General features: G+C 46.4%; 1 protein-coding gene, 1 long non-coding RNA gene and 1 pseudogene across 6 annotated transcripts; 2 read left to right on the plus strand and 1 right to left on the minus strand.

The window, feature by feature from the left end:
• The window catches only part of LOC109939162 (peptidyl-prolyl cis-trans isomerase FKBP53-like), a 37,558-nt pseudogene extending 36,794 nt beyond the window's left edge, over positions 1–764 (plus strand).
• A 198-nt stretch (positions 765–962) lies between these two features.
• LOC542708 (aspartate kinase homoserine dehydrogenase 2) lies at positions 963–21,236 on the minus strand. Of its 4 annotated transcripts, none has more exons than XM_008670428.4 (19): positions 20,918–21,236; positions 19,734–19,799; positions 19,508–19,572; positions 18,978–19,355; positions 18,234–18,322; positions 17,462–17,765; positions 16,714–16,766; positions 16,330–16,535; positions 12,494–12,581; positions 12,303–12,416; positions 11,324–11,422; positions 11,050–11,244; positions 5,573–5,655; positions 5,068–5,293; positions 4,614–4,759; positions 2,403–2,538; positions 1,814–1,897; positions 1,636–1,731; positions 963–1,517 (listed from the first exon to the last, which is right to left on the minus strand). In XM_008670428.4, exons 1-19 carry the CDS (start codon positions 20,998–21,000, stop codon positions 1,272–1,274), a joined length of 2,757 nt encoding a protein of 918 aa, XP_008668650.1. In that variant the 5' UTR covers positions 21,001–21,236; the 3' UTR covers positions 963–1,271. The 4 variants fall into 4 exon arrangements, with proteins under 4 accessions (XP_008668650.1, XP_008668653.1, NP_001354090.1 ...); XM_008670431.4 differs by having other exon boundaries at positions 1,636–1,728; positions 18,978–19,352; positions 20,918–21,233; NM_001367161.2 differs by having other exon boundaries at positions 964–1,517; positions 1,636–1,728; positions 20,918–21,042.
• On the plus strand, positions 6,684–10,267 carry LOC109944043 (uncharacterized). 2 transcript variants are annotated; one of them, XR_002267302.3, is made up of 6 exons: positions 6,684–7,517; positions 7,707–8,599; positions 9,072–9,471; positions 9,575–9,653; positions 9,770–9,840; positions 9,935–10,267. It is a non-coding gene; the product is annotated as an uncharacterized lncRNA (long non-coding RNA). The 2 variants fall into 2 exon arrangements; XR_004856379.1 differs by having other exon boundaries at positions 7,707–9,471.
• Positions 21,237–21,450: the final 214 nt, after the last annotated feature.

Raw genomic sequence — 21,450 nt, forward strand, 5'->3', positions numbered from 1 at the left:
GCTTTATGGTTAATACAATAAGCTTCCAAATCCACAGGACTTGTGAGAAAAAGAACTGATGCCAGCTATTATGCTTTTTTTTTGTGCAGGTCTACATCAAATATGTTGGCATGTTGAAGGATGGGAAAATTATTGAGTCTAATGTCAGTGAAAAGCCTTACAAGTTCAAGCTTGGTAATATGTTTGCAAGCACGCTCACTAAATATTAATGCTGTATCTTGTGCTGATTAAGGTGCTGGAAAAGTTATTCGTGGATGGGATGTTGGTATTCGTGGTAACCACCTCATTGCTTGTTTTTTTCCCCAAGGTCATTTGAGTTAGGGTTATAGATTATAATTTCATAATTTGCCGTAGGTATGCGTGTTGGGGAGAAAAGAAAGCTTACAGTGCCACCTTCAATGCTGTACGCATTCTGAGATATAGTTCTTTTTTTGTTGTATATACACATCCCTCCAGAGAATTTCTGTATGAACACATCATTTGTATTTGCTTATTAATGGTTTGCATTCTGCAGCTCTGGCGGGAAATCAGTGGGAGAAGTACCTGCAAATTCTTCAGTCATATATGAAATCGAGTTAGTGAAGGTGAAATAGAGAAAAAAAAATGTCTGCTTTTGCGTGAGGATGCCAACAGCTGCAACAGTTGCAGGAATTTTGTTGATACGCGGATGACTCGTGCTCATATTTTGCTACCTTCCGGAAGAATTTCTATGCGCCACTCTTGCCGCACCGTAGGACACATTTCTATGCATGCCTTAAGCAGAAAATTTTGTCAGTCTAGCAAATTTTGATACTTGGTTTTTGCACTGTCTAGCATTTGATGGGTGAAGCACTATTGTGCGCTGCTTTGGGTAACTTTTTTTTTTCTGTAGTTGCTTCACCTTCTAAGCTAGTCTGTCGGGTGACCTTGTACCTGCGTAAGCGTAACCAGTAGACCTTGTTTTTTATGAGCATACATGGCAGTAGGCACAAGCAAACATCCCTTCATTGGTACGATAATTCATTTGCATCATGCAGCAAAAACAACACCTAATCGGCTATTCCAAAGCCGAACGACCTCTCTCTCTCGACATACGCTAGAGGCCTTATTTCCTGGCACTTATTCAGAACAACATTACAACATGTGAGCAAGTCCATACCCCCCCCCCCCCCCCCCCCCCCCCCCCCCCCCCCCCCCTTTGCGGCAATAGCCCAAACACGGAGGGGAGGCATCATGCATGGCAGTGTGTCTCCGTCTGCTTCCTGAAACTGGCACCTGTAGCTAGTAGAAGCTCAAGAAGGAGCACCGAGGTAAGACGCCAGCCGCAGAATGTCGCAGAAGACGCCACCGGCTGTCACCTCCGCGCCGGCACCCGGACCCCGCACGATCAGCGGCTGCTCCTTGTACCTCGACGTGGTGAAGGCGATGATGTTGTCGGAGCCGGAGAGCTGCGCGAACGGGTGGTCCCTCCTGTACCTGCGTAGCTCCACCTGTCCGCTCCTGTTCACCGCATCCAACGCTCCAACGTAACGCAGGACCTTCAGACGGAAAACGGGAAGGGGAAAGCCAAGCCGAATCACCTCTGCTCAATGACGTTGGAAGCCTATCTGATCAAGAGTCACGGCATGGGATTATGGGAAAGAGAGGTCTACTCACTTCGCCTGCAGCCTCAGCATCACTGCGTTGCCTGGCCCAGTCCTCGTCGAAGGACGGTAGCTTCTGCATGAATTCATCTGCTGACGAGCATGACTGCTTGATAGAAAGAAAGAAAGAAAACAAAATTTAGGGAGAGTGAAGTACAAGGCGTTAGATGCTAAGAGGAGGATAATCTTACTGCAAGTGTTTCTGGCACAAGGCTCTTCACAGGAATGTCAGAAAGTTCAAGCCTCAGACCAGATTCCCTCGCGAGGACAACGACCTACTCCGGTATGGAAAACGAGTATGAGTAACTAATAATGAAGAAACAAGAAGAAAAAACACTACAATAGATGTAATTTTGATTCTCTGCTTTTGAAATCCTTTACACACATAGGCAAGGCTAGGAATTCTGTTACATGATCAATCAAAAGGTGTGAAGCTGAGGGCGTAACAATCTTTTCTTCCTCGTCTAGCATTCCAGTGTCCAGGATACAAAAACTACAAATTCGTGGTGGTTTATTTATGGCCAAACCAAACATAATACTGTCCTACGGGCAAACCCATACTCTTTGGTGTCCGAAACACGTTTCCCCCATTACCTTTGGTCATATCCTCAGCATTTTAGATTATGTGTAAGGACTCTTGCTGATACATATACAGAAATCAGAAATTGTCCCGTTCAATGGAAAAAACGAAAATAAACCAGAAACTGTCTGCTGTGCTGATAAATTGAAATATAGTGCCGGGTATAAGAAAGAATAAGTATGACAGAAAACAGGGTCCACCTTTCGGGCAACGTCAGTTCCAGATAGATCATCCCTTGGGTCAGGTTCAGTGTATCCCGCCTCTCTTGCTTCGGCAACAACATCACTAAACGCCCTTGTTCCTTCGAAATTGTTAAATATATAACTCAAAGTTCCACTGCAAAATTCCGTGTCAGCCATCAATAAATGATACTGAATTTATTGAATAAAGAATGATCGTAAGATTGCCTCAGAATTGTGTTACAGCTTGTGTGTGTCCCGAAAGAGGAGGGCTTTCCCTTTTATAGCTCAAGGGAATAACCTTACAGAGGTGACCTGCATTCAGAGAGGGAGAGATCTGCGGCCCCGGGTTGACGTGGTATCCCTGAAGTCGTTCGTAGGGTCGTGTGCATAGCCGTACTCCCGGTATGACGTACCGCCTTGCCAGTCCGTCATGCAGGTCCCTGTAGCGACTTCATTGTTGATGTCTTTGTAGTAGTGTGTGGCGGGTCCCGAGGGTCAGGCTTATGGCGCGGTCGTGCGTGGCGCGGCTTCGCCCATCGTCATGAGCGTCAGATGGCAGCATGTGTAGGCATACACTCGGTATAGCGTACTGTCATGTCTTTCCCGGTATACGGGTCACTATTGAGACTCCGGGACTGAGGTCCTCCCGCAACTGAGGTTGACTGGCCCTACATGGCAATGGGGATACGTCTGAGACCTTTCGCGAGGGCGTACAATCGTGTTGATGGTGACCTTCAGGCGCCTATTTGGTATGTTGCACGTATGTCCGGACGTGGCTTGGTGATGATGAGTCTTGTCGTTGCCGTCGTGGGCTAATAGCGCTAGATGGGGACTTCCACCTCGCAGGGTTGCTCGGTAGGGAGTTGATCGGCAGCTTCGCCTTGCAGGGTTGCTCGGTCCGGAATTGATCGGCAGCTCCGCCTTGCAGCGTTGCTCGGTCGGGACTCGGTCGGCAACTCTGCCTCGCAGGGTTGCTCGGCGGGGACTTGGTCGGCCTCTCCGCCTCGCAGGCTTGCTCGACGGGGACTTGGTTGGCCGCTCCACCTCGCATGGTTGCTCGGCGGAGGGCTTGGTCGGTAAATGGTTGCTCGGGGACTTGGTTGGCCGCTCCACCTTGCATGGTTTGCTCGGCAAATGGGCCAGGTCGGTCGCTCCGCCTCGCAAGCTTGCTCGGTAAATGGGCTGAAAGGAGGTCATGGGCCTACTTTGGGTACCCTGTTCCTAGGTACCCGACACTTTTGATTCCGTTTGTTGGGCCTTTTTGTTCGAGGTTCTTCTTCATTTGGGATTCGTCCATGGGTGGTGCAATCTGATCTCAAATCTTATAGCTACCTCCTCCACTCACGTGCTCCTTAATGGTTCCTTGGGCGATTTCATTAAGCATCGTAGGGGGCTCCGTCAAGGGGACCCCCTCTCGTCAATGCTTTTCATCTTGGTTATTGACGTTCTAAGCAGTCTCTTTGATAAGGCTGGAAGAATGGGTCTCTTACATGCTTTGGATAATAGCAATGTGAAGAATAGAGTTTCTATTTATGTCGATGATGTGGTGATGTTTATTAAACTTGCGGAAGAAGATTTGAGTTGTACCAAGGTCATTCTTGATGGTTTTGGTGAAGCTTCGGGGCTGTTAGCCAATATGCAAAAGAATTATGTGATTCCTATAAGATGTAATGTAGTCGCGCTTCAAGCCATCTTTAATTCCCTCCAATGTTCCTCTGTAAGTATCTTGGGCTCCCCATCTCAAACCTGAAGCTAAGGAAATCGGACATCTTGGAATGGGTGGAGAAAATTGCTGATAGACTCCCCAGCTGGAAGGCTTCTCTTCTTAATCTTGCTGGAAGAACGACCCTGGTCAAATCTGTTTTATCAGCCATTCCGGTGTACCTATTAATTGCCTTGAACGTTCCCAGATGGGTGGTCAAAACCATTGATAAAATCTGAAGAGCGTCCCCAGAAATGCAAATTTTTCCTTTGGTTAGCTATGAGAAACAAGTGCTGGACTGTTGATAATCTAGAGAAGAGGGACCTGCAGCTAGGGCTAGCAAACTTCATGAGAAGGGTCGGGTCGGGTCCTTTTGCTTTATTGTAACCCTTTCCCTTTTTTTGTTGTTGGGGGTTTAAACCCTGGTGAAGACTTTGTTTTCTCATTCTCTAATATAAAAATACGCAACTCTCCTGCGCGTTCGAGAAAAAAAATCTTGTAGCCTGGTCGGAAGCATACACACAAACCTGAAAATGCCCTCAATACGCAGTATCTTGTCACCCGTCTCCAGAAGACCTCGCAAGGTGCTGATGATTGGGAGGCCAGCACCAACAGTTGCTTCATAAAAGTAATGAGTGTATGAGGCACGCTGCATAGTCCGTAATTTCAGGTACTGTATCCAAAGAAAAAGAAACATTTCTTAATAGATAAACACTGCAGCACCAGATGTGCATTATGTATGGAACGAGCTTAAAAATGGCATCTTTATGGTACAAGCAAATAGATCTCAGTTAAAGTGATTATGTCTTCCAAGATTCGAGGTTTATGCCTTTAAGATTTTGGATTAGCCATGACCAGTTGATAACAGTCACTGATACAGTTAATGTGCACAAAGTAACTGACAGTCAATTAAATACAGCCAGTGATCATTATAAACAAGTATTTCAGACAAAAAATAAGTTTCACCACACAAATAATTACCTGATCAAGTGGCCCAGAATTTGCTTTCTTATTTGGCGTGATGACATGAATACCCTTCTTTAACCAATCGTAATAGTGGGATGCCACACTTGTATCCGCTGTGCAGTCCACCAAAACTTTGTTCGGAAATACATGATTATCAGATAAATGATGAACAAAACTACCAATATCAGCTGGTTCTGCTTCCTTTTGTAGAAGCTGTTTCCACTGGGTTAAGTCTATTCCCCTACAGAAAAAAAGAAGGAAACTTTGTGAAATATTAAGGAAAACATAGTTATAGTAGCAAAACCCCAAAAGACCAACGTACAGCTTCAAGTCAGGGAAAAAATTTAGGTAAAACAAATAACTAAATGTCCATGGTTGTTTGAATGACATGCATAATGTTTTAACTTTAACAAAATTATAAGCTGGATCATTCCTTCCTGTAATGCGCCTGATGATACAGAATTATTTGCAGCGAGTCGGCATAATGCGCAAAAGTGGAAACAAGGATTCAATTACATACGTGTCGCTCAGAAGCATTGTACTTGAGCCAGTTATTCCAATGACACGCAGATCAATGTTCATATTTTCCTTGAGAACAGCAGTCTGCAGAAAGATTTAAATCAGTATACAGTGCAAATTTCTGGTTTAAATCAACTCTGACAGGTGGGGATTCCTTTGGACAGGACACGAACAGGCAAATGGGGGCAACTGCCTGGTAGTTTGGGAAAAGGTGCAACGTCGCTTAGAATATGGGGGCCTTGGGATCCATAACCTCGAACTTCTTGGCTGGACTTTAAGGATCAGATGGCTGTGGGCCAATAAACAGACCCCTCTATGCCTTGGGCAGGACTCCCAATTCAAGTCCCTCAAAATGCCCAAGCTCTGTTTAATGTTGCAGTAGATGCCATTGTGAGAAATGGCAAGAAAATTTTGTTTTGGAAAGATCGTTGTTGGGATAGTCACACCATAGCTGAGGTAGCCCCTATTTTACTGAAATCAGTCCATAAGCAAAGTGCTAAGAGGAGGACGGTGGCTCAAGCACTCTTGAATCAAAAATGGGTGGAGGATATCAAAGAGGCTCTACTGTGCATGTTCTTGTTGAATATCTGCAGATCTGGGAATTAGTGGATGGTTTGACGTTGCAGCAGGATGTGCCAGATCATTCTAGATGGAAATTTACTGTCTGGCTTATATAGCAGTAAATCAGCCTATGCTGCATTCTTTTCTGGAACCATTAAGTTTAGTTCTTGGCGAAGGATTTGGAAAAGCTGGGCACCACCACGCTGCAAGTTTTTCGTATTCTGGTGTTTCACAACCGGTGTTGGACGACTGATCGCGTAGCAAAGCACACCTGCCCCATCCAGAGGTTTGTCCTTTCTGTGATCATGTCGAGGAGTTGAATCACCATTTGCTGGTTGGATGTGTTTTCACTCGCCAAGTCTGGGTCATGATTCTTCAGCACCTAGGCCTATTTAACTTGGCACCAGGAAGCAGAGTCCCGTTTCTCTGGTGGAAGAAAGCAAGCTCAGCTGTACCAAAAGACTTGTGGAAGGGTTTCAATTCCTTGATAATCCTGGTGGTTTGGGAGATCTGGCGTAATCTAAGTTATTAAAACTCCACCCCTTTTGGGCGCCCGTCCGCATTCCACGGCCTCGGCACCATCCGTCTCGTGACGCGTGGCGGCGGACCTGAAATTTCCTAGATCTCAGTTCTGAGCAGCTGGCGTCTCCGTCTCCCACAGAACACTCTCTCCCACGCCGTCCCTGCATCCTCTCGACCTCGCCGTCATCACTCGCATCCCTGCCGTCGCGCGTGCTCGACCCACCTCACAGTCGGGCATGACCTTCGACCACCGGCCCTCCTTCACCGTCGACCACGCGCTCAGCTGCGCCTAGGTCGCCGGCACCGACGACCACGAGGATGACCTGCTCCTCTGCGAGACCTGCTGCTCCGGCGACCGTAACCTGCTCCTTTGCGACCGCGAGCTTCACATCTTCTGCCTCCTCCCATCGCCGCCAAGGTCCCCATCCGCGGATCTACCCGGTTCTGCCCCGTCTGCGCCTCACCCGCCAAGGCACTCAAGAGTGCGTCTTTCTCTCACCCTCCTCGCCGCCTCCATCTCACCATTTCTCCACTCTAATGCGACCTCACATAAATGGTCATTCGTAGGTACACTTCTGTGTGGTTTCAGACTTATTTTTTCAGAGTATAATCTTCACTATTGTTGCATTGTGTCTTACTTTCTTGGCAGAGTTGTTGGACAATGTGGTGGGTGAGGTGATTAAACAGATCCATTGTTGAGCCATATAGTTTCATCATTCGTAATCAAATGTGTGACTAGATTTGTTTTTTGTCAAACAGATAGAAACTGGTGGTGCTACAACAATATTGTTGGACAAAGTATAAGACAAATGGGGACAAAGTCATTGACAAATGGAATGGAACACCAGCTTTACTAATTCAAGGTTCTGATTGTTGTATTATATTGAACATGACAACATTTTTAAGTGATATTTGGGGCCAACGATGAAATATATGGATGCTAATTTTGTATGATATCTTTGATTACAAAACATTTATTCTTTCCTTCTGAGGCCCCTCTTCATTTGGATCTTGTTACTTTGTATGTTTCATGTTCATTTTGTGATATGTAGGTGGTCTATGGCTTCTCCTAAGGTCGGGTGATGAGTACAAGTAACAAGTGCATAGTTCAGATGATCAGCCCTGCTGGATTATTCTCCTTCGGGCTTACATCAAATGTGCAGGGGAAAATCTCTGGGGGAAAGTCCTAGCTGCCAAAGAGCCATGCACCTTATTTACAGCCTCAAGTTGTGTCTCTCGGAGGAGTGTGATACTTCTCCAGTCTTGCTTTGTGCTGAACTGCTGATGGATGATCCATGATAGACCGAAGAATGGTAGGCTGCCCACCTCAATCTTGCTACTTCTGTTTTCTTATTATGTTTGACATTGTATCTCTTGTGCCTCTTATGCCTCACTACAAAGTAATCGTCCAATTGTCTGGGAAGGAGCTACACGTGGTGCAGATTTACTCCGTGCTCCCCGCTGCCTCACGCGCACCAAGGTTGTCGCGCTCATGGTCATGGACAGCTCGGCGCTCGTCAATGTTGTCACGGTCGCCCACCATCCTCGCCCTTCCGTCGTCGCTGGCGTTGTTCGTGTTCCCGGCCCCGAGGAGGTGTACGCGGCAATAGACTTGGTGTTGCCCGTTGCGGCGAAGTCTGCGGTGGTGGCGAATCTGTAACAGAGAGCGGCGTACGTTAGGCTGAGGAGCTCACCGATGAGGTCAATGGCCTAAAAAGGTATATCTTTTTCTACTCTTGTTGTGTGTCTGTATTCTGTAGTATGTAGCTTTTTTGCAATTCAGGCCACCGGTGGTACAACCCTGCTAAGTTCTTACATATACAGGGGGTTTCTTATGAGTTCCATGTGAAATTGTTCTTGTGGTCGTGTGTGAAGGAAAATGGAGCAGTTATTGTGCAGGGATGATGGGGGCTTCGGTGCAGAAAGAGACTACAATCCATTGAAAGTATGCAAAAGATCAGCTTCTTTACCCTCTTATAATTCGTTGTTCCCTTAACTTTTGAATGATGATGTGAATATTTCTATATTCTTGGATATGTATTTGCACCTCTTTTTTTTTGCAAAATCATAGGCATTAGAGCATTTCCATGTTTCTGTATGCTGGGTTGTCCAAGTCATGTACATCATTTCGTATATTGACGGAAGTTTTTTTTTGAAGTGATACAATATAATGCCAGTCCTGGACTTCCGGTTCAGTTTGTCTGATGTTTCATATTGCTTGCTATCTGTACGACTACAACTAACTCCTTGTCCAGTATCTGAAATTCTGAATCCAGGATGTATCGATGTGCATGATCTGGGTAGCATGAACTACAGCTTCTCTGTTTTACTTATCACACTGACTATACTAGCTGATAGAACTATTTGGCATGCCCATTTTTTATGCACTGATGAAAGCTTATCAATTTGTTTGTCAGGAGAAGCAGTAAAGTACCAGAGGACTAATGAAAAGCTTGAGAAGCGTGTCCTCTGTTTGAAGGTAAGGGCATGCATGCAGCAACATTGTATGCTAAGAAAAATGTGGGATTTAATTTCAAACAATATGAGAACCGAGAAACCATGCCTGCTACTAATTTGGCTTCAGTAATTTCAAACAAAATGAGAAACCATGTCTATTATCGATTTGTCTTCGTTTATTAGATTTACAGAGAAGCTATGACTTTGATATCTAATGCCTAACTTTGAAGGAAACTCATTGGATGGAGCTAACTTGTTTCCTGTTTGGTCCATTTCCATTTTGCCGTACCATTTTATTTTTAGTTATTGTTTCATTAATATAAGTTGTGTACCAAATACACCTTACTGTCAACTGACCAGGTACATATACAAACCTGACCTCCCCTGCGTTTATTTAGTGATTCAAACTTCAAAACTTTTATCCTAAGTTACTAACCATATGCACTGTTTGTGTCATTTACAGGGAAAAGCGCAAGGTTTTATTGCAACCGTGCAGTCTGTAGCTATATTGTTGGCACCACTATTTATGAGTCCACTGACCTGTAAGCACTTGACTTTCTGGTATCGAATTCAAAACTTATCATATATTTCTGTGCAACATGCACAATGTTTTCTATCGGAAGTTTGTTATCTCTCGTCATTTCATCCTCTGTTTCAGCTTACTTCATTTCAGAGGAAGCGCCCTTCGACTGCAAAGGTTTCAGCTTTATTGTGGCGAGTTTCTTCTTGGTCAGTCCTCTTCCTCTCACGGTCATGATACAATTAATTGCGACTAGAATCAGTACTTAATGTTTTTTTCTCAAATTCTAAATATTTTTTACAGGCAATCTCGTCCTGCCTCGCTTGGATGCTTAACCCAGGAATGAAGGACAAGGGCACAAAAGCTGCCGTTTCAGACAGCGCTGATGAGGAAGCAGCGCAAGCACCACTACTGGCAAAATGGACCAGACCATGACTCCAGCTCCAGGAAACTGAGCTATAAAGCTCAGCTGGAGTGTGCGTAAAATTGTAGGATATGTGAATTAGAGTGCCAACAACATAGGGCTTGCTTGTACCTGTAGTATAGTGTCTGTACATACCTCAGAACGAGAAAGCCGATAAAGCTCGGTGTTTTGTGCCATCCAGCCTTCACTGTTTCAGGCAAATGGATCTTTATGTTATTACTTCTTATTAAAAGACGATAGGAAATAGAGGTCTGTCCGCACTTCACGGGACTTTATCCATCTCGGCGGCCTGTTGTGTTTGCCCCCTTCTTCGCCACCCACGGCGGCCTGTTGTTCAAGTACCTGTAAGGGCCACAACATCTCGAATAACTCCTGCCAAATCGCCAGTTCATGTGTATTGTGCGCTAGCCGCCTAGCTGCACTGCTGTTTTTTTTTGGGTTCCATTGTTCGTATTTTCTCCTGCTGTTTTTTTGGGTCCCATTGTTCGTATTTTCTCCTTGCCCGATACTTATGTATATATGCCTCATACAGTGCCCGATAGGGCGCTGTCTTTTTCTAGTGCATGTGTATTTGAGAAGGTGAGGCCAAAGTGCAGGAGGTAATTAGGGCTGTTAAAACGGAATGTGATTTGTGGTGCATGGCGGATGCCTCTAAACTCCATGATCTAGTAACCAGGTCGCTGACTTTTGGAGTTTAAGCTCCAAATGTACTGGAGGCTTCCACATGAGTGAGGCATGGGAAAGTGATAGACCGAGACAAACCTTCCCCTGCAAATGGGGAGAGTGCTTCTAACCGCGACCTGGTGACTAGTAAGACAGCTCTCACCACTGCACAAGGTCTACCTTTCTCTTGTCAGTGTTTGTGTACTACTTTTTTATCTACCTTAATAAAATGACGCAGCTCTCCTGTGTAGTTCAAGAAAAAGAATCATCTCTGATAGTCCTTCAAAGAAATGACTGGATGCAGTTTCTGAAATTAGAAGGTTGAAGATACCTGATTCTTCAACTGGTTAAGGAGTGCTCCACCAATTAAACCAGGTCCAATGATCCCAACAGCAAGTGTGGTTTTGGAGAGGAAGAACCTTGAGTGAGCAGCTCTCAGAGCCCTTACACAATCTTGTTGCTTCAATACAACAGTAATATTGTATTCACTGCAACCTTGAGCTATTGCTCGAACATTAATGTTTGCCTGAATTCAGTTATAATAGGTTAATATGTCCCAGCATCAATGGAACTCCCAGTACACCAAACCAAGAAATGCAAAATACCTTTGCTAATGCATCAAAAAGTATTGCACTGACTCCTGGAGTGCTGGCCATCCTCAGACCAACAGCAGCAAGAATGCTGCAACCATTAATAACTTCAACCTGAAATGAATTGTTTGCATAAAAAATAGAAGTGACCCAATGCATACTACAAAGACTTCGCTATACATTCACATTGCAACTCAGTAAGATATTTTCCTTGCTAATAATATCACATGGGAGGAGGCAATCAAAAGGGACTTGAAGGAATGGAATATCCCAATGGAGTTGTGTTTGGATAGAAGTGCTTGGAAAGAAGCTATCCACGTGCCCGAACCGTGATGATGCATTTTTCCTTTTAGTGCTCTCAAAAGCTTTTCCCCTCCCCTTTCTCTCTCTTTCTCTTTTTGGTGACATCTTGTTGGGTTTCAACTCTAGCCTCCCCAATTTGCTTGAGACTAAAAGGCTATGTTGATGTTGATGAATAATATCACAAATCTGTAAACTGCAACAGGACAAGGACTACATCTGAGAGGCGTTTCTATGATCGTTCTTTTTGCTGATGAGTTTTTGGAGGTGGTCTTCAATCCAAAGTCATGGTACCAACAAAGAATGCAATGAAATTTATCTTCAATTTATTCTTTCTTGTAACCATGATATCGAGTTAGCATCTTTTTGAATGGTGCTACTGCTTGGAAAGTTGTGTCGATCCTAGTCATGTTTCCCCAGATGACTGGAAATAACATTATTATGCTCTGAAAACTAGCATGATTAACTCGAATAATGTCAAAGGCCCTATTTGGCACAGCTTATTCCTCAGTTTCCACAAATTAAGCAGAAGCTGTATTGGACACCAGGATTCTGCAGCAGCTTACTGATAAACAGAAACTGTGTTTCACCATCTTTCCCAGTTGCAGATTATGCACAATAACTGTCAGGGCCATTTAAGTCATGTTTGCTGATGTGAGTATTTAAAACAATTGCTGTAGAAGATGATAATTACCTTAGACAGCCTCCCTGCAGCTAATGCCTCACGAAACCTATCATGTAACTCAGCAGAAACTACAGCAACTTCCTTTTCTGGAACAGCAAAGCATACTGAATGTTCGCTGCTAGCCTGCATGATATTTGCAGTGAGGAAGAACCAATATTTGAAACATATGTACATAGTAATGATAAAAGGGCATTATCTACCTGAGATATCATGATAACATTAGCTCCAACATCCTTAACAGCACTAAATATAGCACTTGCTGTACCTGGAACGCCAGCCATTCCAGTTCTGCAGTGAAGAATTGTAGAATATTAGGTAATACAAAAAATACCTTTTAAGAGTTACTGTTGTGAACTGTGATGCACTCGCAAGATAGTCCCGGTACTCAGCCCTCCCGTAGGAGGCCCTAGGAGTAAACCAGATCTATTCTTCTTGCTTATCTCAACTAACACCCTGCGCCCTCCTTATATAGAGAGTTAACCCTAACTTAAAAGCTAAGCAACATAACAAACCCTATCTGGCCGGCACTATTCACGCGCTACAGTAACCGCACGTGAACAATGGTCGCGTCTAACCTAACCATAATGCCCTAGCTAATGGGCTTAAGGCCCATAACATTCCATCCCTCCTTAAAAACAGCTCGTCCGCGAGCTGTAGTCAAGAAGAATTGACCCATACTAAACTAGCACTTAATGACTCAATACTAAGTCTTTTACATCTCGACTTAGTCTTTTATTCTCCTAGAAAAAAAAATTGGTCGGATCTACCGAAGGAGGACGCGTCGGCGGCCAGATCGACCGATGACGGACGCGGCTGCGGTGGCACAGAGGGCTCCCTGCGCATGGCGAAGGTCGGTGGCACCCTCCGATGTTGTAGCTCAGGTGACCACGCAGCGGCGGTGGCCAAGGTGGCCGACGTCGACCACAGCTGCGACGACGCAGCAGATGGTTGTCTGTGGTGCAGAAGATTGATGTCCACGACGCGGAGGATTGGTAGTTGTGGCGTGGAGGGTTATCCCGCAGCAGCACCTCTACAGGTTGGGCCACCATGGTGGCCGATTGTTGCAGATTGGGCGAGCAGATCCGCGCACAGTCGGGCCACGCCTGGATCTCCACGAGCACAAAGGCGGGCTGCAGCAGTGGCATGGCCACCACAACGTAGAACGCCGCCTCCACCTCCTCCCTGGGTGTGTCGGGTTGCAGCCCATCGTCCTCGACCCGGCCGCCTCCGCCCCCGCCCAGGACGCCCTCGCTCGCGCCCAAGCAGCCCGCGGTAGAAGCAGAGGGGCTGACCCACGCCTGCTCGAGCTTCGCTAGACGAGCGTCGTGGAAATCCAAACGGGCATTGATGGTGGTGAGTTGCGCGAGGATGAGGTCCATCTTGGCGGAGTAGGTCACAAGATCGTCGTGCGCGCTGGCCATGGTGGCGATGCGCGCGTAGTGGCTCCGGTACCAATTTGTTGTGAACTATGATGCACTCGCAAGATAGTCCCGGTACTCAGCCCTCCCGTAGGAGGCCCTAGGAGTGAACCAGATCTATTCTTCTTGCTTATCCCAACTAACACCTTGCGCCCTCCTTATATAGAGAGTTAACCCTAACTTAAAAGCTAAGCAACATAACAAACCCTATCTGGCCGGCACTGTTCACGCACTACAGTAACCGCGCGTGAACAGTGGTCGCGTCTAACCTAACCATAATGCCCTAGCTAATGGGCTTAAGGCCCATAACAGTTACATAGTCAATAGTCAAGCCATCTTGTGTGAAGTTAGTTAACATTGCCACATCAGCCAAAAGCAGCACCTAGCAATGTTTCTAACAGGTGGCAACCGATTTCTATTGAAAGTTACCGAGAATATCAAGGAAGTTTAGTAACACAAAGGTTAATTGCTAAAAGCAAAAAAAAAACTCCCTCGTTCCAAATAAAAATTCGTTTTACCTTTTTAGTAGATTTATATGTTAGACTATGTGTGTGTGAGTGTGTGTGGGTCGGCACCACTGTTGGGCTGTCGGCCCATTAGGGTTAGGGTTGAGTCTATATATTGTACCCATTCTCTATGCAATATCATCCACTCTACAATCCTACATGGTATCAAAGGGCTAGGTTAGGGTTTTCTCTAGATCCCAGCCGCCACCTCCCACACCTACAGCTGCCACCCACGCCTCAGCTGTCGCCCCCCGGGAGGCTCATCCTTCCCCCCCGGGGGCGGCCTCTCTCCTCCCAGCCGGCTGCCACTCCTTCCCCACTCCTTCCCCCGCCGCCACCCTCTAGCCAGCGAGCTCGGGCTCCCTCCGGCCGCCTCCATCCCCTTCTCCGTCCGGCATCTTCCTCCTTCCCCCAGCCGGCGAGCTCGCCGCCACCTCCCTCACCCTTCCCTCCCGGGGCAGCACCTGCTCCTGGCGCGGCTTGGTGCGGGCGTGGCTGCCCGGCCTCGGCGCGGCCCCCTGGCAGCGCGGACGCGGCGGTCCGCCCATGGCAGCGCGGGTGCGGGTGGCCCCTTGCGCAGGCGCAGCCCGGTGCACCTGCCGCGCCGTCGTCAGCCCGCCGCCATCCCCCTCGGTGGCCTTTCCAGCCTTCCGCGACGCCGCGGCGGCCTCCCGTGCCCGCTCCACCGCCTCGGCCGCGGTGCGCGCGTGTCCTTCTCCAGCGAGCTGCGGTCCATGGTGGCGCCGAGCCCCGCCTTCGCCTGCGCCGCGCCGCCGCGCCGCAACTCCTCGTGTTGCAGCTCGGCGAGATCTGCCTGCTGCCGCGCCTGGGTCTGCTCGGTCCGCGCCCTATCTAGGCCCCGGGCCAGCTCGTCGGCGACGTTCACGGCGGTTCCCAGCTCCCCCAGAGCTTGCGCTCTGCCGGCCCTCTGCCACGGCCGTCGAGCCTCCTCCCCTCCCTCTCTCTCTCCCGGCCACCCCCACGCGCAGCGTCCCGCGGCCTTCCTGTGCGCCCTGCGCGTCGCCGCTCCCACGCGCAGCGCCCCCCGGCCCTCCTCATCGCGCTGGCCACCTATCTGCCCGCGCCGTCACCAAGTAGCGTCAACCTTTTAGAGCTTCTCCCGTCGCCGATGCTGTCATCATCCCTTGCCAGGTCCAGCACAGGCCCCTGTCTGGCTGGACCCGCCCCGCCGCCCACCCCCTTCATCGCCTTCGTTGGATCCGTCGCTGTTGCGGCCTTCCCGGCTGGATTCACGTTGCTGCGACCTTTCCGGCGCGATCCGCCGTCCCTTTGGCTGAATCGCATCTTCCCGGCTGGATCCGTCGCTGTCGTGGCCTTCCCGGCCGGATCAGCCGTTTCCCCCTTCTATTCTGCCGCGGGCGCGGACACCAAGACCGGCGCAGACGCGTGCGCTGCTGTCGGCCTCCCTGGCGGGGCTCATTGACGCCCGGATGATCGAAGAAGCAGGAAGGTCGTCCTGCCGGTGCCCTTTTATTGTGTCGCCCTGCCGATCGTTGACACTCGAACGTCGACCCCTCCCGAAGATCAGACTTCTGCTGCGCGTCTCCCGACCGCGACCACCTCGACTTCGGCTACCTCGGCATCCACGGGCTATCGTCTTCTTGGAGCACACACCGGTCTCTACTCCAGCCGCAACATTCGCACCATCACGACGCTGCGACTGCGGGGGGATTTCAACCCGTCGGCTCGTACCTTCGGACTCTACTTCAGTCTCATCGTGTGTGGTGCCCCCGTTGCGTCTGCGGGGGGATGTTAGACTATGTGTGTGTGAGTGTGTGTGGGCCGGCACCACTGTTGGGCTACCGTCCCATTAGGGTTAGGGTTGAGTCTATATATTGTACCCTTTCTCTATGCACCATTAGGGTTAGGGTTGAGTCTATATATTGTACCCATTCTCTATGCAATATCATCCACTCTACAATCCTACATTATACAATAGTTAATGTATGTATTCTATATATGTGTCTAGATTCATTATCATCCATATGAATATAGACATAAAAATCTAGAGCTAAAACGACTACTATTTTGAAACGGAGAGAGTAGTTGTATAGAACTTGGAGGTTTAAATAAGAAATTATGGTAGCTTACCCTTCAACATTAACAAGTGCTAAATTATCGACAGTAGCAAATGATTTGACACATGCGTCTAAATCACCATTTTCATTGGCAGGCTGCTTGCAAATCATGGTTCCAGGGGCAGAGAGGTTGAACATGTTCCTAATAACAATGGGAATGTTGTCTTTCATCACAGGTATAATGGTGCGCGGATGCAAAACATTTGCCCCAAAATATGACTGCATAAAATAAGTAAATCAATGAGGCTTAATGTGGTAGGGATCTAATAGCTTGGAATGCAAAGAAAGAATGATCATAGACATAACTGCGTAAAAATTGATGTGCCCCGTTGCTCAAATGTAGTTAAATGATGAACGGCTTGCACATAAACAACAGTCCCAAGAATAGAGAAATTACCATTTCCCAGGCCTCCTGGTAAGACAGAGTGCTTAAGATCACAGCCTCACTAACTGCATTAATCAGACAATTTTTAATCAGATATATAATTAAATTAACTCATTGATACAAGAGAAGGACATTGCCCTGTTTTAATTAACAGCTAGAAAAGGCCAACATGTTTGCTTTTCAATATCCATAATGTGGACATAACAGTTTTCTGAATAATTGAAGTTTAAATGTTTCATTGGCAGAGAGATTTGCACCTAGACCAAAATGGAGATATCAAAGTACTTGGAAGTTTTTATCAGCACATCCAGTTCTTTGATAAGTACTTAGAAGAATACACCCAATACCATGTGTGGCAGTGTCAACAAATGATTACTCTTGCAAGTTTCTAGTTACATAAATCGCATTACCACTGGCTTTTAATTAAGCAATGTCAACCATATTGTGGCACCTTGTAAAAAACCCATGTTATTGTGCTTCTAATCCGTCACATGAACTGTTTGATATATGGACAGACAAGAATCGAAGGGATGTAAGTAGGCACCCTCCTAATCCATTGGTCTCGTGCAACTCTTTGATCTGAATCTGATCTACAAAATCTCATCCAACAGGTGATGCAATGGTTAGCACCCAAACACGAACTTGCACTACATGCATCCCCTAAATCAATTATGTGTATACTACTGCTAACATCAGAATTTAAATGGATCAAACAAATAGAAACAGTCAAAAATCAAATTATGACTCTCTTAGGACAAACCTTTTCTAGGATCTGCGCTAAATACCCCGTCAACATCAGTCCAAATAGTGACCTGGCGTGCCCTGACAAGAGAACCAACTATGGCTGCTGAGAAATCACTTCCATCCCTTTTTAGAGTTGTTGGAATGTTTCCAGCTGTACTTGCAATAAATCCTGTAGCAACTATTATCTCAGCTGGTTGTCGAGAAAACCATTTCTGAAGTCGCTTCTCACATTCCAAGTAATCAGGGTCTACTTGATTACAACCACTGGGTGTTACAACTAGAACTTCTCTTGTATCCATCCAACTGCAGGGTGCCCCAGACTGCACAATTTAAATACTGAAGTGTAGGTCAGTTTGTAAAGAAAGGTAAACACTGGATTGAATTACTAGTATACTGTAATTGTAACAAAGGAATGGAAGTAAGCTCCTAGCTGTGTATGTTTCTAAAAGATATACCGTTCCTTAATGAGCAGCATTTGCTATAAATACTCCAATTCCTCATTCAAAGTGTAAGGTGTTTTATTTTATTTTTTTTGTCCTAAGTCAAACTTCTCGTACTTTGACGAAGTTTATAACAAAATGCATCAACATCCACAATTATATGGAACTTGGATTAAATTCCTAACCAACTATATTTAAAATTCTAAGTTATTGGCTACCCTTGCTATCGTTTGCTAACATGCTGATTTTACGATATTGGAGTTGATAAGTTCGCTGCAGCCTTAGTAAGTTACTAAGGTGTTTAAATTGTAGAGAACTATAAAGTTGTCTAGATTTTCTCATGTGTACCTTCTTTATTGCATACGACAGCATCTGCGCAGACCACAACTCTCCATGCCCAACAACAAAGTCAGAGAAAGATTCTGTCGCATGCCCAGCTGCAAACATATACAAATAAATATGAAATATAGGTGTCTAAATCACTGTTTTTCTCGCTGGAGTGCTGCTGCTGCTGCTGCTGCCGCTGAACAAAACCTGTAGCTGATCCATGCATTTGTATTTGTATATATACAGTAGTAGTAGTAATATTAGATCAGCCATAGTGTCCATACATATCAGCTTTTCTTATCAACGGACAGTGTAGTACAGAAGATGTGAACAGGTAGGAAGCAAGAGCTGACCAGATTATACTAACATAAATCACAGACATCACATATTTCAAGTTACCACCAATTTTGAGCATATTTGGCGCCCCTGCCTAACCTTACGTAGCAAGGGTAGCTAATAGTCAAGACAAACAGCACAGCTGGATGTATACATGTGACTGCTCAAGCACATACAGAACCCCAAAACACATGTAAACCCTCCATAAGAGAAATTCTAACAAGAAGATGGTGCTAAGTTTTGGCGTACAAGTCAACTCAGCATCTAGCAGACTGCAGAAATCATGAAGTCAAAGTTTCCAAAAAAAACATGATACTAAAAACAACAAACAAGAATTAAACAAGCTGAGAATATACTTCCAGGCCTGAGAAACCAGACTTGTTACTGAAGAAAGAAGAACATGAAATGTGGAGAATTAGCAGCTCGAACCTATATAAATAGCACGGAGCATGGCTCGCAAGTTGCTGACGTCTGAATGCAACTGAGACAAGAATCTTGCAAGATCTTCTCCGTCAAGAAGATCCTTTGCTGCAGTCATATGCTTCTCAAAAACTTCTGCCAGTGCTATTGCATATGAATCATCCCGTGACTGAGCCTTTTGTACAAGGTTGTACATCATGTCAGTTACTTTGGACATTGCGGAAACAATGATCAGCTTCCTCTCAGAAGAATCACCAAGAACTATATTTGCAACACACTGGATTCTTTTGGGAGTTCCCATACAGGTTCCACCGAACTTGTGCACAGACCACATATCACCTTTTGGAAGATAAGTATTGACTTCATCTTGTTCAACTGAAATAGCTGCTGCAAGCAAAAGGTGAATATGTAAATGAAAGCGACGATAGAGATAAGTTCAGGGTGAGGAAAGAATAGCATTTTCAGGGAGAGTTATGGTTAGCATGGGGTTCTGCTAAGAATAATATATTCAAACATTGGACGATGGAAGGTAGAACTACCAGCAGCTGGTCTGAGAAAATTTGTAGAGCGATGTCTGTGCAAACTTCCTTGAGACTGACCTATCCTGAAACATAGAGCAAGAGAACAAAGAGGAATATTAAGGATTTTTTTTTTTTTGCAAGGCAATGCAGAGCAGAAGTGGTAAAGGAGGACATGATCCAGTAGAACACAATGAATATTTTATTAGTGGACAAGCATACCAGAACCCTGAGCACAAAATACTACCTTAGGGGGCCTCCCAAATAGTGGTCTTGACTTAATTCATACTTCCAACATTGTAAAACTGCTTCCCTGTAAATCAGCTTAACATTGAAATAATGCATAAAATGATTGAAAGTATGGCAAATGATACTCGGAATATAGTCACATAAAACAGGTCCAATGCCTTCGACCCTCGATTCGGATTCATTGGCCCCGACCCAGATTTGTGGGTTCATTTTCGACCCAAAGTGTAAAAACCTCTTCCAAGTAGTGTGCCACGTTCCATACCCCGTTGATCTTGTCGACCCGGAAACACTGTGACTATGTCTAGGATATGATGCATCTCGTTTTTAAGGAATGCGGTATTAGATGAGGCAAACTCTTGTAAAACTTGCAAGGAAAAAGGAGTAACAAAACAGCGTAGACTGTCAAATCCAATCCAACAACGTATGATCTGAAACCAGTATATGATGCAAGCTTGTGCATCCATGCTCGGTGCTCCACGAAGACCCAAACAATAGAAGCAGATAATTCTAACATCGCTCATGGTTCATAACTTCCCATTTATACGTCGCACAGATCAAATCCATCGATAGATTTTCCGTTAGTAGCTCCATACAAATTTCAAGGGCGGAGGGGGGGACAGCCAAAGCCAACTCGTGTAGCACGAGTGTAGCACTGAATACCATCAAATTTCTGATACATTTATGAAGTGCAAAAGGGAACCAGTATAGCACATAGCACAGGTGGTTGTTCTCGGAGCCGAGGAGAAGGTACACGTAAAATTGCAACTCAACGCCGCTCCTTTAGCAATCTCAACAAACCAGAAAGAGCAGTCAGTAATCTCGTGATCGAGTCAAGCAGCGCCAACGAAAGGGGGCAATATCCATCTGAATCCCAACATTGGAAGACCCAAATTAGGCATCAAAAACCCATCCCCACCCCACCCCTAAGGAAGCCGAAATCAACAGCAGCCACGAGCCCACGACTCCGCTAGTATTGACGCCAGATGCCCAGATGCCTTCGCCTCCTCCGGCGCTCGAAGGCCCCCGCGCGATCAGAAGCAAGCCCGCTGGCCGGAACCCACTACGCCAACCTGCAATGCGATCGCGAGCTCTCTAGCGGGAGCCACTCGTACCACGCACGGCCATACTCACCGAAACAACCTCAGAGGAGGCGGCAAATGTGGGCGAGATGGCGGGTCCTACCTATTAGAGGAAGAAGCGCGCGGCCGCCACCGAGCTGCGGCCGCAGCAGGAGGAAGCTGGCATGATACGGCTAGGCCCTGCATCTCGCTCGCGGCGAGTGGCGACGGCGAGAGCCGAGACCCGAGAGACGGGAGAGTGGAGAGAGGGACGCAGTGCAGGTCGCGCAAGTTCGCAGCAGAAAGGGACTGGCGGACTGCTAGACGCCAAAAACCCTTCTTGAGACCGTCTTCAACGGATCCCGCCACCGCTCCCACACGCCAAATGTAGCTGCTACAGTACACACGCCATGCGTTCAACGGTGCACGCTACCAGGCGCCCTACGCAAATGATCCCCCTAGCCATCTTCTCTCTTCCTCTTGTTCTGTGGTGCGTCTCTCACCCCCTAACACTGTTCATGTGGGTCCACTTCCAAATATTAGTAGATGAAAAACTGATAGAAGGTGAAAAGTAGGTATAGAAAATAATGTTTTATGGTTGTAGTGGGGTATAGGGAAAGGATTTAAGGCTATCCGCAACCGTTACCCCTAAATTTT

The sequence above is a fragment of the Zea mays genome, chromosome 2 (genome assembly GCF_902167145.1).
Source record: "Zea mays cultivar B73 chromosome 2, Zm-B73-REFERENCE-NAM-5.0, whole genome shotgun sequence".
Taxonomy (NCBI): Eukaryota; Viridiplantae; Streptophyta; class Magnoliopsida; order Poales; family Poaceae; genus Zea; species Zea mays.